General features: G+C 41.1%; 1 protein-coding gene across 1 annotated transcript in view; it reads left to right on the forward strand.

Annotated features, from left to right (window-relative positions):
* The first annotated feature begins 652 nt into the window (after nucleotides 1-652).
* ADAM10 (ADAM metallopeptidase domain 10) overlaps nucleotides 653-13,465 on the forward strand; it is a 145,266-nt gene continuing 132,453 nt past the window's right edge. The window contains exon 1 of the mRNA XM_084873324.1: nucleotides 653-979. Within this exon, the coding sequence (XP_084729450.1) occupies nucleotides 925-979 (55 nt within the window). The 5' untranslated portion in view covers nucleotides 653-924. The remainder of the gene's footprint in view (nucleotides 980-13,465) is intronic.

Consider the following 13,465-nt stretch of genomic DNA (forward strand, 5'->3'; position numbering starts at 1 on the left):
ACAGAGAAAGTGGTAAAGTGGACATTTTTTGGGGGCTGGAAATTTAGGACCTTTGTGGTTTAGGCTGAAGGCTTTTAGAGCGGCTAAGGCCAGGGCCGTGACACAAGACTGTAGAGAGCTCAGAAAAATATGCCTTAGGCTGTGCCTTTCCTCTCTGATGCTTGAAGGTGTTTATATTTGTGTTCCGATCGCCGGTGACTGTCGCCAGTATAATTACCGCTTGCTGGTACCTTGCTTTTTGTGTACTTATTAGCTGTAGTGCATCACCAGAAGCCGAAAAAAGAAACAAAAATCTCCGTTCCTTGTTAACAAGTGGAAAGGGGCCCCTTAACATCCTTCATTCTCCCATTTTTACCCCAATTGACAGTTCTCAGCGGCTGTAAGAACTAGCGGAGCTTGGTCCGCGGAGACGCGCTCCCGCTGGGGGGCGGGACCAAAGGGGACCCCGCCTCCCACGCCCAATCCCAGCTCTCCGCCGGCGGACAGGAAGCGGCGGCGGCCCCGGCCGCCAGAGAACCGGCCTCCGCGCGCATGCGCGCGCCCCTGGGACGCCTCGGGGAGGGGGAGGGGCGGGAGGAAGGGGCGCGGCGCTGCGTGCGGGTTGGGCGCCGGTGCGTCACGTGGTGAGGAAGGAGGCGGAGGCCCCGGGCTTGGGGGAGGGCGATAGGGAAGAGGAAAGGAGCGAGGGAAGGAAAGCGGGGAAGGGAGGAAGGAAACGAGCGAGCGGGAGGGAGGTCCCTGTTTTGGAGGAGCTGGGAGCCCGTCGGGCCCCTGAAGTGGGAGCGAGAAGGGAGGTGCTTCGCCGCTTCTCCGGTCGGCGGGAGGTCCCGGCTTCCCGCGGAGTCTCCGGACCAAGCCCCTTCAGCGTCTCCCTCCGGATCGATGTGCTGCTGTTAACCCGTGAGGAGGCGGCGGGCGCGGAAGATGGTGTTGCTGAGAGTGTTAATCCTGCTCCTCTCCTGGGCGGCGGGGCTGGGAGGTGAGGCACGAGCCGGAGTGTCGGGGGCGCCGTGACCCCCGCGGACCGCGCGGCGGCGGCAGCGGCGGCGGCGGCGGCCCGGCCGAGCGGAGAGCCCGGCGGTGCCGCGCGGCGGGCGCGTCAGTCAGCCCGGCCGGCCGGCGGCGCCACTCAGGCGCGCAGCGCTCCCCGCTCCCTATTGTCCCTCGTACCCCGACCGCGTTCCCTTCCGCGGTGGGCCGAGGAGGCTCCGAGCCTCCGGCGAGGCCTTCCCCGCCCTCCGCAGCCCCGGCGGCCGGGGACGCGGGGGTCGCCTCCCGGAGAAGCAAAGTTGGGAGAGCCGGGGCTCCGGGCGAGAGCCGCGGAGCCCAGGTCGGTGGCTCCATCGCTCCAGCCCGCTTTGCCTGGCTCCGGGGCAGCCGCCCGGGTGGCGCGCTCCCCCGCACCCGCTCACGCACCCGCACCCTTCCGCCCTCATCCGCTGCCCGGCGGCGGATTCCGAGTCTGCACCGCGCGCAGGCTCGGGGGAAGTTGCGGGGTCCGTGCGGCCGGGCTGGTGGATTGTTCTCCGCCAGGGGTGGCGGTCCAGACCGACCCGGTGCTGCGGAGGGGCCGCGGGCGGCGGGGTACCGAGGTCTCCTGGTTGTCTGAGCCGAGTAGCCTCCGCTGTGCCCGGCCTCTGCCCGGGTGTGTGCAGAGGGCTCGCAGGAGGGTGTGGACGTTCCGGGAGAACCTTCTGTTGCCCAGGGGAAAGGGTTTAGTAGGGAGGAGGGGAGCCGTTCCGGGGTGTTTCTTTTTCCTTGTAGGCAGGATTGGGTCTCTCTCTCTCAGAGCGACGGTCGGTGGGTGGCCCAACTTTTGAAGAGTTTTCTTAAAACTCCCAGGTGGAACAGACAGGGTAGCTGTCAAGACAGAGGCAACCCCCGACCTCCCCCCCAAGTCGGAGCTATGTTTACTAAAAAAGCACATACACTCTTGATTATATGGGTTTTGAAGATGTTTGTTTCTCTGGTATCCTAGGACCAGCTGCATCATTTTTTTGTGTAAATGCTTTATCTAAAATAGGCTGAAAAAGTATGCTTAGAAACTCGAATGTATTTCTTAAAGCACTGAATTGAAAACAATTTCCGGAATGCTTTGGATGAGTATAACCTAATTTGATAATTAAAAAAAATATCCGAATATTTCATGGAGTATGTATAGTCACCTCGTCACCTTGACTTATGATTGGAGAGCCAAGCGTATTTTTTTTGTCCTGTAGTCTACTTAGTCCGAGGTCGTTAACTTGGTAGGTAAACTTTTGCTGTAGTTTGTGGTGTTCCAGTAAATGGGACTTCCAGTAAATCACTTTTCTGTTAAGTTTTCACTTTTTGTGATTATAAGGCGCTAGATACTGATTTATATGAGGTAGTAAAAAGTAAGACAAACACCGGAGATACTTTAGACTGCTTAATGTAATATATAAACTGTCCTTTATTTTTAAAGATTTAAACAGTGAGAATAAAAACTGGGGTAGTCTGAGGGTTAAAAAAAGAGAAACAGCATAATCTTTGTGGGTTAAGATTCTTGTTACACATTTACTTTTTTTTAATAGTAATTTTATGTTTAATTTTTTTTATTTAGGGGGGAGAGAGAGAGAGAGAGAGAGAGAGAGAGAGAGAGAGGGAGGGAGGGAGGGAGGGAGGGAGGGGAACATTGATTTGTTGTTCCAGTTATTTATGAATTCATTGGTTGATTATTATGTGTCCTGACCCGGGATAGAACTCGAAACTTCTAACCAACTGAGCTATCTGGCCAGGGCAGATACACAGACATTTTCTAAATTCAGAACTCTGAAATTATTTATAAACTGTCATTTTGCATTACATAGTGGTTAAAAGGTTTGTTACACTTTTTAACGTTTGTTTTAAGCAGAACTTTAAAAAACAATACAAGTATTTTAAAATCAGCATCAAGATTGTAGCTTTTGGGTACATGGTTACATAAAATTTGTAGTTTTATGGTAATACAGTTTTTTCATCTGTTCTGAGATATTTATGATCAAGTTTGTAAGAAGTTTAAATGATGAGGTATGTAGAATAGAATATATTAAAATGAAATTCCATTTTTAAAAAAAATATATTTTATTGATTTTGTACAGAAAGGAAGGGAGAGAGAGAGAGAGTTAGAAACATCAATGAGAGAGAGTCATCGATCAGCTGCCTCTTGCACACCCCCTACTGGGGATATGCCCGCAACCAAGGTACATGCCCTTGACCGGAATCGAACCCGGGACCTTTCAGTCCCCAAGCCGACGCTCTATCCATTGAGCCAAACCGGTTTCGGCATGAAATTCCATATTTTAATGTGTGAGAGAAGGATTATGATTGTTTAGATTAGGAGAATTAGTGTGGAAATATGGGTTTAATTTTAAAGTGTAAATGATTTTTAGGTACTTAATAAAAACCTTTTAATTGCTTCCCCCTTTCTGACTTATCAATCACTGTTTTAATTATTTTCCCTCCTAATATGATGGAAACTGGAAGAGATAAAATGTTTGAAATTATAAAATTTAAACTTTTCTAATGCTGTCTGTTTCTAGCACATATCTCAGCCTATGCTATATTTGTAGGAAGGTAGTGTAAAATTTCTAGAGTTCAGTGGCTATGTAGACATACAGTCAAATGTATACATAAAATGCTTTTAAAAATTATTTGTAACTACGTTAGAAATTTATTGGACCTATTTTTATTAAATATAGCCCAAATAATTTTTATGTATATGTGAATATTACTTTTTAACACAGATTTATTGGAAGTTGATGTCTTTTCTTTCTTAAAAAATTAAGTAGTTTGAGAGGTCCAAGGTATTTTAGCTGTAGCAGTACATGTTTTGGTTTGATAAAATTATACATAAAATGAACTGTACAGTATGACATTTTTAAAATTTAAAAACCTGTTGTATAACATATGCTTTACTTTGTACCATGGGTTCTATAGAAATAAGTCTTCCGCAAGTTTGGCGCAAAGTATTAAAAGTATAAACTATTTCTTCCACTTCTAACAGCAAGTAAAGGTCTATGAAATTAATAAGAGAGACAGACATTTAGTCTTTTTTTTAGTCTTTTTTTTTAAAGGAACTCTGATTCTTTATCTTTTTAACTGGAAATTGACAATCTAATTAGCTGTGGCACTTTAAGAAGGCCCATTTCAAGCCATCCCCTAAGTGAGCAATTTTCAACCAGTATGCCACAGAATTTTAGTAATTAGTTTATGTTTGCCATGGGATGAAAAGGCTGGAAATCGCTGCCCTAAGTTAACAGTATCTTCTCTGTATTTCCACAGGACCTCTCTGAGTAGCAGGGGTTGAGAGAGCAATGGGCATGGCAGGCACCTCTGTTTTCTGATGTCCTTTTTATAACTTTTAAGGACTTTAAGGGTGTTATTATCTGATACATTTAAAATTTTCCTAAGGACTTGCAGGGTTAAGTAGGGAAAGTAAGGGCTATTTATGTAATGTGTGCTGTGTATCTGGAATTGTTATAGGAGTTTTTCATCATTTATGAGAGAGAGAGAGAGAGAGAGAGAGAGAGAGAGAGAGAGAGAGAGAGAGAGAGAGAGAGATGATATATACAGTTGAAGAAACAGGCTTGAAGAAATAATTTTTTAGCATCATTCATTCAAACATAAGCCTGTTTGACCTCAAAGCTTGAATTTTTTACTCATCCTCTCATACTTTTATGAAAGCAGTTTTTACACATTAGTTTAGAAGTGCCCTTTGGACTGAATCATCCTATAGATGTGTTTTATTTGATTTGCAGTATTTGTAAGTTTCAGCTAGTGATTGAAATTGAAAAATTGGGAAATTTCTCAATAAAATCCATGGATTTCTTAATTTTTGGGAAAACTTGAACATCCAGGCATTACTTAGCTACATTCCCATTGTCTGCAGAGTAGTAGAACAGTAGCTGCCCTTTTTAGACTGGGAATATGCTTACCAGTCAGTGCAGTTCCCAGAAATCTCTGGATAATAGAAATGGCCTATTTCACTCATTTTTGTTACCTGCCTGGATCCTGTAGAAATGATATTCACATCTTTGCCTTGACTTCATCTTTCATAAACTTTAAAAAAATGCTTATTTTTTTACTGCAACCTCTTATCCAGCTTTTAATATAAAGGGTGTCCCAAAAAAATGTATACACAATTTGAATGATTGTAAAATCAGTGTTTATTAACATACAGTTCATTTTTAAAACTTGAAAGAATCTACAGAAATAATTTTTGTGTGTGTGTGTGATTGTCTGTTTTCAAACTGATGATCGTTCTGGTCCAGGCATTGCTGATACCATGAAGCAATGGAATGACAAACATCAAGAATAATTTTGTTCAGTATTTGTGTGTCTTCAATTCGTCAACTGTTGCTGATTTTGTACTGTAAACTTCCTTTTTTATGTATCCCCATAAAAATGTCTGGTGGATAGATTTTCTTTGTTCAAAGCTTAGTCTGGCTTCACCCATTATTTCAAATCAGTTAAATCTGAAAAGAAGTGAAAATTAAGTGAGTTATCAGCTGTTAAAAATGTTTACTAGTATACATTTTTTGGGGACATCCTGTGTGTCTCTCCCCCCCCCCCCCCCAAAAAAAAAAAAAAAAAATGTATACTCAGAGTACTTTTATAAAGGCATTGTTTGTACTTGAACTGCATTTTCAAACAGTAGCATTTTAGGATGAATTACCTTGGTTTAAAGCTTAGTCTGGTCCAACCTGTGGGGTTCAGTGGTTGAGCGTTGACCTCTTGTATGGTCAGGGCACAGGTTGCTGGTACAATCCCCAGTAGGGGGCATGCTGAAAGCAGCCCATTGATGTTCCTTCTCTTTCTCTCCCTTTCTCTCTAAAGTCAATTAATATATATATATTTTTTAAAAGAAGAAAGCTTAGTGTGGCTGTCAGCTGTTAAAGTGTGTATACATGTTTTTGGGACACCCTGTTATATTTTCTTGCATTTATTTTTTATAAATTAAAGTTGGTTAGTAAAAACTGTGACATATAATTTTATCTAGTATTAGGTTATCAGATATTTAAAATTCCTGTTTTCATAATACCAACAATTTGAAGTTCTTAAAGAATGGTTAGTTTTTCTAAATATTTTGATCTCAGTGAGCAAATACTAGTAAATAATAAATCATTTTTCTCCTGAGATAAGACTTAGAAAATTGAGGGTCATATCAATAATAACTAACTTAGGCCCTGTGGGCTTGGGTCAGTGGTTGAGCTGTGGACCTATAAGCTAGGAGGTCATGGTTCAGTTCCCTGTCAGGGTACATGCCCAGGTTGTGGACTCAATCCCCAGGGTGGGGCATGCAGGAGACAACTGATCATTGAATCTGTCATTATTGATGTTTCTATCTCTCCTTTCCTTTCTTAAATCAATTAAAAAACAAAAACAAAAAACAAACCACCCCAAAACCAACCAAAAACCAGAAAACAAAACAAAACTAAGACTTTTTTTTTTCCTTGAAGAACGAGTTATAAATATAAACTATGCTTTTGAAATAAAGAACATTGATATGGCCGAAACCGGTTTGGCTCAGTGGATAGAGCGTTGGCCTGTGGACTGAAAGGTCCCAGGTTCAATTCCGGTGAAGGGCATGTACCTTGGTTGCGGGCACATCCCCAGTAGGGGGTGTGCAAGAGGCAGCTGATCGATGTCTCTCATTGATGTTTCTAACTCTCTATCCCTCTCTCTTCCTTTCTGTAAAAAATCAATAAAATATATTAAAAAAAAAAGAACATTGAAATGAAGCAATAAATTCAACAAGTTACATTTTTCTTAAAATGTTGGGAGATGATAGGTTCAGATATGAGAAGATTCCCATAATCTGGGACCAGGCTTAAAATTGTGGCTGTTTTTTTTTTTTTTTTATTATGGAAATTTCCCTAAGATGTACACATTTACTGTGTTATTAATATGGGCTGAATTTAATATTTTCTTAAATGAGTGAGGTTTAGTCTAAGTCAACTGCTATTGTTCCGGGTTCTGTTGTAGTTTCTATTTTTTATTTTTTTCAAAAACAATTGAAATGGGCGTTCTTGGTGATTGTGCTTTTCATTCCTGTAGCTAGTGTTAATAGTATTTCCAACTTTTGGGTTAGATTTCCTGGCTTTCTTGCAAACCTTGAGTTTTGCAAGAAACTCTTAATTTATTGTTTCTAATATATTTTCTATGGGAAACTATAAATAATCATGCTTGATACATTTGTATGTAAAGTGGAATCCATGAGCTTTAGATAAGTTTTTTTTTAATGTAGATGTTTTGGCTTTATAGAGTTTAGTATTGAGGTTGCCCTATTCTTACATTCTGAACATCTGGGATCATGATGTATTGTTTTGCTACTTAAAGTGAGGCAAAGTAGAATGGAGAAAAGAAATTGATAAGTAACCAGGAAGACAAAGCAAATAAAGTGCACAATCATTTGGTTGCCTGTAGATCATTTCCTAGATTTGAATCTTACGTACTCTGATCTGAATCTAATATATTAGATTATTGATATTAAACATACCCTAAAATGTGCAGTTGCAATATTCTCTATAGGAATGTAAGTTGTAAGTTAAGAAGTATTCTCTGTATTTAAAGGAAAGACTAGGTGAAAGGTAGATGACAAAGATTGTTGATACTGTGCTTTATTGTTAGTTTGCAGTAAGTAGCTGTTGTGTGTTATGGTTAGTGACTTTGTGATTTGTATAAAGTTAAATTTCTAGTCTGTCTTTGAATTATATCACATTCTAATAGAAAAATTTTGCCAAAGTTGGAGGTATAGTTTTTGGGATAGTTTAGCTTAAAATATAGTTTACTAGAGGTCCGGTGCAAGAAATTTGTGCATGGATTTGCATATTAACCATATATATGTATGTGTGTAAATGAAATACCAAAAATGGAGTTTGTGTGTGTGGAAAGGTTTGGGTGCAGGAAAGGGAAATTGGACATAGTTGCTAACAAGAAGTTTCAGTGAGGGGTCTATGTAGCCACTAATTGGGAAGACAAATTATAGATATGAAAGGCTGTGGACAGCTGAAACCCGTTTGGCTCAGTGGATTGATCGTCGGCCTGCGGACTGAAGGGTCCCAGGTTCGATTCCGGTCAAGGGCATATAGTACGTTGGTTGTGGGTACATCCCCAGTGGGGGGTGTGCAGGGGGGGGCGTTTCTCTCTCATTGATGTTTCTAGCTTTCTATCCCTCTCCTTTTCTCTCTGTAAAAATCAATAAAATAAAAGAAAGGCTGTGGACAGAAAACACAGAAATTTCCAGTTCGAGCCCCAAGTCACAAGGGCAGACACTAAAATTGTAGGAATTGATTTGCATTTGATCTATTTTCATATAGGCATGCTTGGGTAAAGAGTCCCAGGTTTTTCTGTTGTTTTTGTTTGTGTGTATATTTTTTTAAAGGAGGTGTTGATTTATTTAATGTTAGTGATTCTTCCAAGCAACTTTTTTAAAAAAGTCAGATTATTCTGAATAAAAATACAGTAGTGGTAATTCTGATTGTTTAGCTGTCAATTTATACTGGGAAAAGGAAGCAATGTTAAGGATAAATGGAAAAACTAATAGTCTTACTAGTTAGATTTCTTTGAGGGCAGTAACATTGCTATCAGGAGTTTGAAGGCTTTTCCTTAGTACTGGTGGGGATAGTTCTGTCCTAGCTAGGTTGCAGGAAATAGCAGTGCTGTGAACAGTTCTCAGAAATTTAGACTCCCTTTGATATTGGGTGAATTTATTCTGAAACTACTACAATTCCAACTAAACAATGTGAGAATGTACAGTGAGAACATGCTCTTTAGTCCTCAGAGTTTATTGTATGTCTGCAGCTAGTAGGAGTCATGAAGCCACATAGTTCTAGTTCTATTTATGTATTGTAATTGCAGTTGAAATGAGTATTTATTAAGCTGGAGGGACATCAGCCAGTTGGGGAAAGCTTTTTAGAGATATAAGGGAATGGCTTATAGAATAATAAGATGCTTGTAAGTTTACTTGCCTGGAATAGAGAGTCCATGGCAGGAAAAAAGGGGAAATTCTAACTGGGCCAGGATAACCAGGATTCTAATTATTCATATTTTAGATCATAGTAACTGTGACATAGAGTATTATGGAATGTTCGTTGGAGTTCATGTTAAAGAGTTGGGATATGATACAATAAGGAATAAATAAGCTGTTTGATGAACTGGATGATTGAGTCTTGCATTAAGTAGCGATTGTAGAAATAAATTAGGATAGAACAAATTACATGGAAGAAAAATGGGTAAAATTTGGCAAATGTTTAATGTGAAGATAAAATTTATTGAGGGCTCACTTGGTTGTTGAATTTAGATCTTTTATGCTGTTGTATTGGAAGACGTGGCTTAATAAAACTTTGAGGACTTCAGTATCTGAAGTTGAAAATAGCTAAGGTTTTGAATTTAGATAGAAGGTTATAGGTTGGGATATGTGTTATGAATCTGGGATTTTTTCCTGCTTACATGTTTATACTTTTGTTGGGGATTGATTAAAACTTTGTGCAGCCCTTCAGTAATCCTTGACTAGTCATTTGGAAAGTACTGCTCCCAGATAGTTCGGAGATAGAAGCTTGGTGAATTTGGAGTGGAGGGGAGAAGTTAGATTTGATATATTAACAAGTATATTATTTACAAATATATATTTACTGTCCTTAAGTTGGAATTATACTCTTTAGTTCAAGAATATGCTTGATACTCTTTTTAAAAAAAAATATTTTTATTGATTTTTTACAGAGAGGAAGAGAGAGAGATAGTTAGAAACATCGATGAGAGAGAATTATCGATCAGCTGCCTCTTGCACACCCCCTTACTGGGGATGTGCCCGCAACCAAGGTACATGCCCTTGACCGGAATCAAACCTGGGACATTTCTGTTTGTAGGCTGATGCTCTATCCACTGAGCCAAACCGGTTTCGGCTTGATACTCTTGATGATATATGAATTGTGAGCTTTCTATTTCAGAGACAAAAATAATGTGATTTTATGCTAAATGTACATATAACAATTTATGGAGCAGAATTTCTTTCCATTGATTTTTTTTTCTATTGGTGATGGCAAAGGGTATACACACATTTTGAGCTATAAACTTTGAATTTTGTTTTTAAAAGAACACAGATAGAATCCTACACTTATGTGTTGAGTGAGGTATTATTTTGCTCTCTCATTTCCTAAGAGTTAAATGGGATGCTGAAGAGACTGTAAACTGCTATACAAATATTATCATAATTATGGTGTTTCCAGGCCTACTTTTGTTTGCAGTCTATTAATTGCAAAATATAGAAGGATAAAATGTATTTTACAAAGTTGAAGTACCAGAATATCATTAGTAAACATCATAAAATATCGATAGGATTTAAGAAAATCCATAATTCAGTTTTATCACGTTTTAATATGAACCATTCAATCTTTTTTTAAAAAAATATATTTTATTGATTTTTTTACAGAGAGGAAGAGAGAGGAATAGAGAGTTAGAAACATCGATGAGAGAGAATCTTATCAGCTGCCTCTTACACACCCCCTACTGGGGATGTGCCCGCAACCATGGTACATGCCCTTGACCGGAATCGAACCCGGGACCTTTCAGTCCCCAGACCGATGCTTTACCACTCAGCCAAACCAGTTTCGGCGAACCATTCAGTCTTTTAAAATGCCTATTATTATGAACTTACATCATAGTGTTTATGCAGTTTTGTGTCCTGTAAAAAATTAACATGTATTTGCCCTACCTGGTTTGGCTCAGTGATAGAGCATCGGCCCTCGGACTGAAGGGTCCCGGGTTCGATTCCAGTTAAGGGCACATGCCCGGTTTGTGGGCCCAACCCCCAGCAGGGGGCGTGCAGGAGGCAGCCTATCATCATTGATGTTTCTGTTCCTTTCTCTCCCTCTCCCTTCCTTTCTTCAATCAATGAAACATATATATATGTTTAAAAAAGAAATTTACGTAGTTAAAATGTATACACAAAGCAGATACTAAAATATCCATAAGTAGTCTAGAGAAAGTTTTGGTTGTCACAACTGGAGGGATACTAATAAAAGAGTAATATGCTGATTAGACCTGATAGACCAGACGTCTTCTGGATGTTCTTCTGGATATCCTTCTGGACAACGCCATTGTAGCGAAGACTGAGGCAGAGGAGGTTAGGGGTGATCAGGCAGGCAGGCAGAGGCAGTTAGGGGAGATTAGGCAGGCAGGCAGGCAGGTAGGCAGGTGAGTGGTTAGGAGCCAGGGGTCCCAGATTGCGAGAGGGATGTCAAAGGGGTCCGTCCCAGATTGGAGAGGGTGTACCCCCTGTGCACGAATTTTGTGCTCCAAACCTCTAGTCTATAATAACCTATAATAATAAAAGCATAATATGCTAATTAGACTGTACAGCCAAACAACCTTCTGGACATCCTTTTGGATGAGCTTTATCGAAGCTGGGGCTGCGAGGGCTCCTTGTATGAATTTCATGCATTGGACCTCTAGTTATCAATAACACTAAATAATTGGCAGAATTGTTTTATTTGCACATCCAGATTTCCTGGAAGGAGGCAGAGGCAAATGGTTTGGAATATAATATGGGAGAAGGATGAAGTAATAAAATTGGGTTTAGGATGAAATGCAGGGTCTGGGATAGATAAGGTGACGGCTGGCTGGATCCAGAGTGAGTGAGTGTGTGTGTGTGTTTTGGGAGGGTGAATGTCACAGTCCTTTCTATGGGTTACTGTCTGTACTTGTGTCTACACTTTTTTGAAATGTTATAAAGGCACTTCAAATTAGCATAGAAATCTTAATTATGTACACATTTCTACTTTTGGACTTTTAAGTTGTGTATCATAAGTCAGTGGTAGAAATTTAACACATTTAGTAGGTTTTAATCATTGATGTTTTGAGTTCTTTGTGATTGACTTAGTTTATAATAAAAAAAACTTTCACTTCTAAGTCAACTAGCTTTATTTTTATTTCTTAGGGACTAGCTTATCTCGAAAAGTTGGTGTGTTGAAATATGCTTTTAATTATAGACACACCCTCTTATCTTGAACTTTTCCTTGTAACTGTTAGGTATAGATATTCACTTGTAGAAAATTATTTGACTGGTTTCTAGAGAAGAAATGGATACTGTGGCTTAAGTTTGAGGTCGTGTTGTAGAAGTAGTGTTTCTAAGAGTGCAATAAAGACACTTAAGTATATTACTGAAATATAGAACATGATAGTTCTTGGAAGCCCACCTTTGTCATATAAGAGAACAATTTTGTTAATGATATATGACTTCAAGATCATAGTGAATAAAGAGGCAATATGCAAATTGACCATTACTCCAACACACAAGGTGGCCACCCCAGTGTGGACACAAGATGGCCACCACAAGATGGCCACCAGGGGAGGGCAGTTGTGGGCGATCAGGCCAACAGGGGAGGGCAGTGGGGAGGGACCAGGCCTTCAAGGGAGGGCAGTTGTGGGCAATCAGGCCAGTAGAGGAGGACAGTTGGGGGTGACCAGACCTGCAGGGGAGAAGAGTTGGGGGGGGGGGGCCCAAGCTTGCAGGGGAGGGTAGTTGGGGGGGCCAGGCCTGCAGGGGAGGGCAATTGGGGAGGGGATCGGGCTTGCAGGGGAGGGCTGTTGGGGGCAATCAGGCCTGCAGGGGAGAACAGTTGGGGAGGACCAGGTAGGCAGGGGAGGGTAGTTAGGGGTGATAGGGCTGGCAGGGGAGGGCAATTAGGGGGGACCAGGCCTGCAGAGGAGGGCAGTTGGGGGTGACCAGGCCAGCGGGGGAGGGCAGTTGGCAATCGGGCTGGCAGGGGTGTGGTTAGTTTGTGCGCAGGAGCTGTTAGGGGCAAGTAGGCAGGCAGGCAGGTGGGTGTTTGGGAGACAGCAATCCTGGATTGTGAAGAGGGATCCCAGATTGGAGAGGATGCAGGCTGGGCTGAGAGTCACCCCTCCCCCTGCACGAATTTCATGTATTGGACCTCTAGTCAAATATAAGAACCATTGGTCAACATTATGTGATGCTTAAGATAGTTGATAACTAAGTTCCTTCGGAAGGAAATACACTTTTCTTAAAAATATTTTTTAAAATGGATTTTTAGAGAAAGAGCAAGGGCGAAAGAGAGATAAACATTTATATGAAAAATAAAACTTTAGATTGGCTGCCTCCTGCATGCCATGTCATCTATTAAGGATTGGGTAGCAACTCAAGCATGTACCCTGACCGGGAATCAAACTGGCAACCTGGCAACCTTTTGGTGCACGGGATGATGCCTAATCAACTGAGCCACACTGGCTAGGGCAGGAAGGAAATACTATACACTTTTGGTGTGCTCTTAGTGCCTAATTTTAAAATTATACAAGTGAAATATCTATTGAAAACAGCTTGATCATAAGGAGTTTTTCTGAAGAATGGAAATGTGCCAGCCTTATTATACATCCTCCCACTTATTGTAATTAAGTTTTTCAGTAAATAAGGAGATTTGTAATGTCAAACATTTTTACAGAATTTTCT

This window comes from Pipistrellus hanaki (genome assembly GCF_964339955.1).
Source record: "Pipistrellus hanaki genome assembly, chromosome: 1".
Taxonomy (NCBI): domain Eukaryota; kingdom Metazoa; phylum Chordata; class Mammalia; order Chiroptera; family Vespertilionidae; genus Pipistrellus; species Pipistrellus hanaki.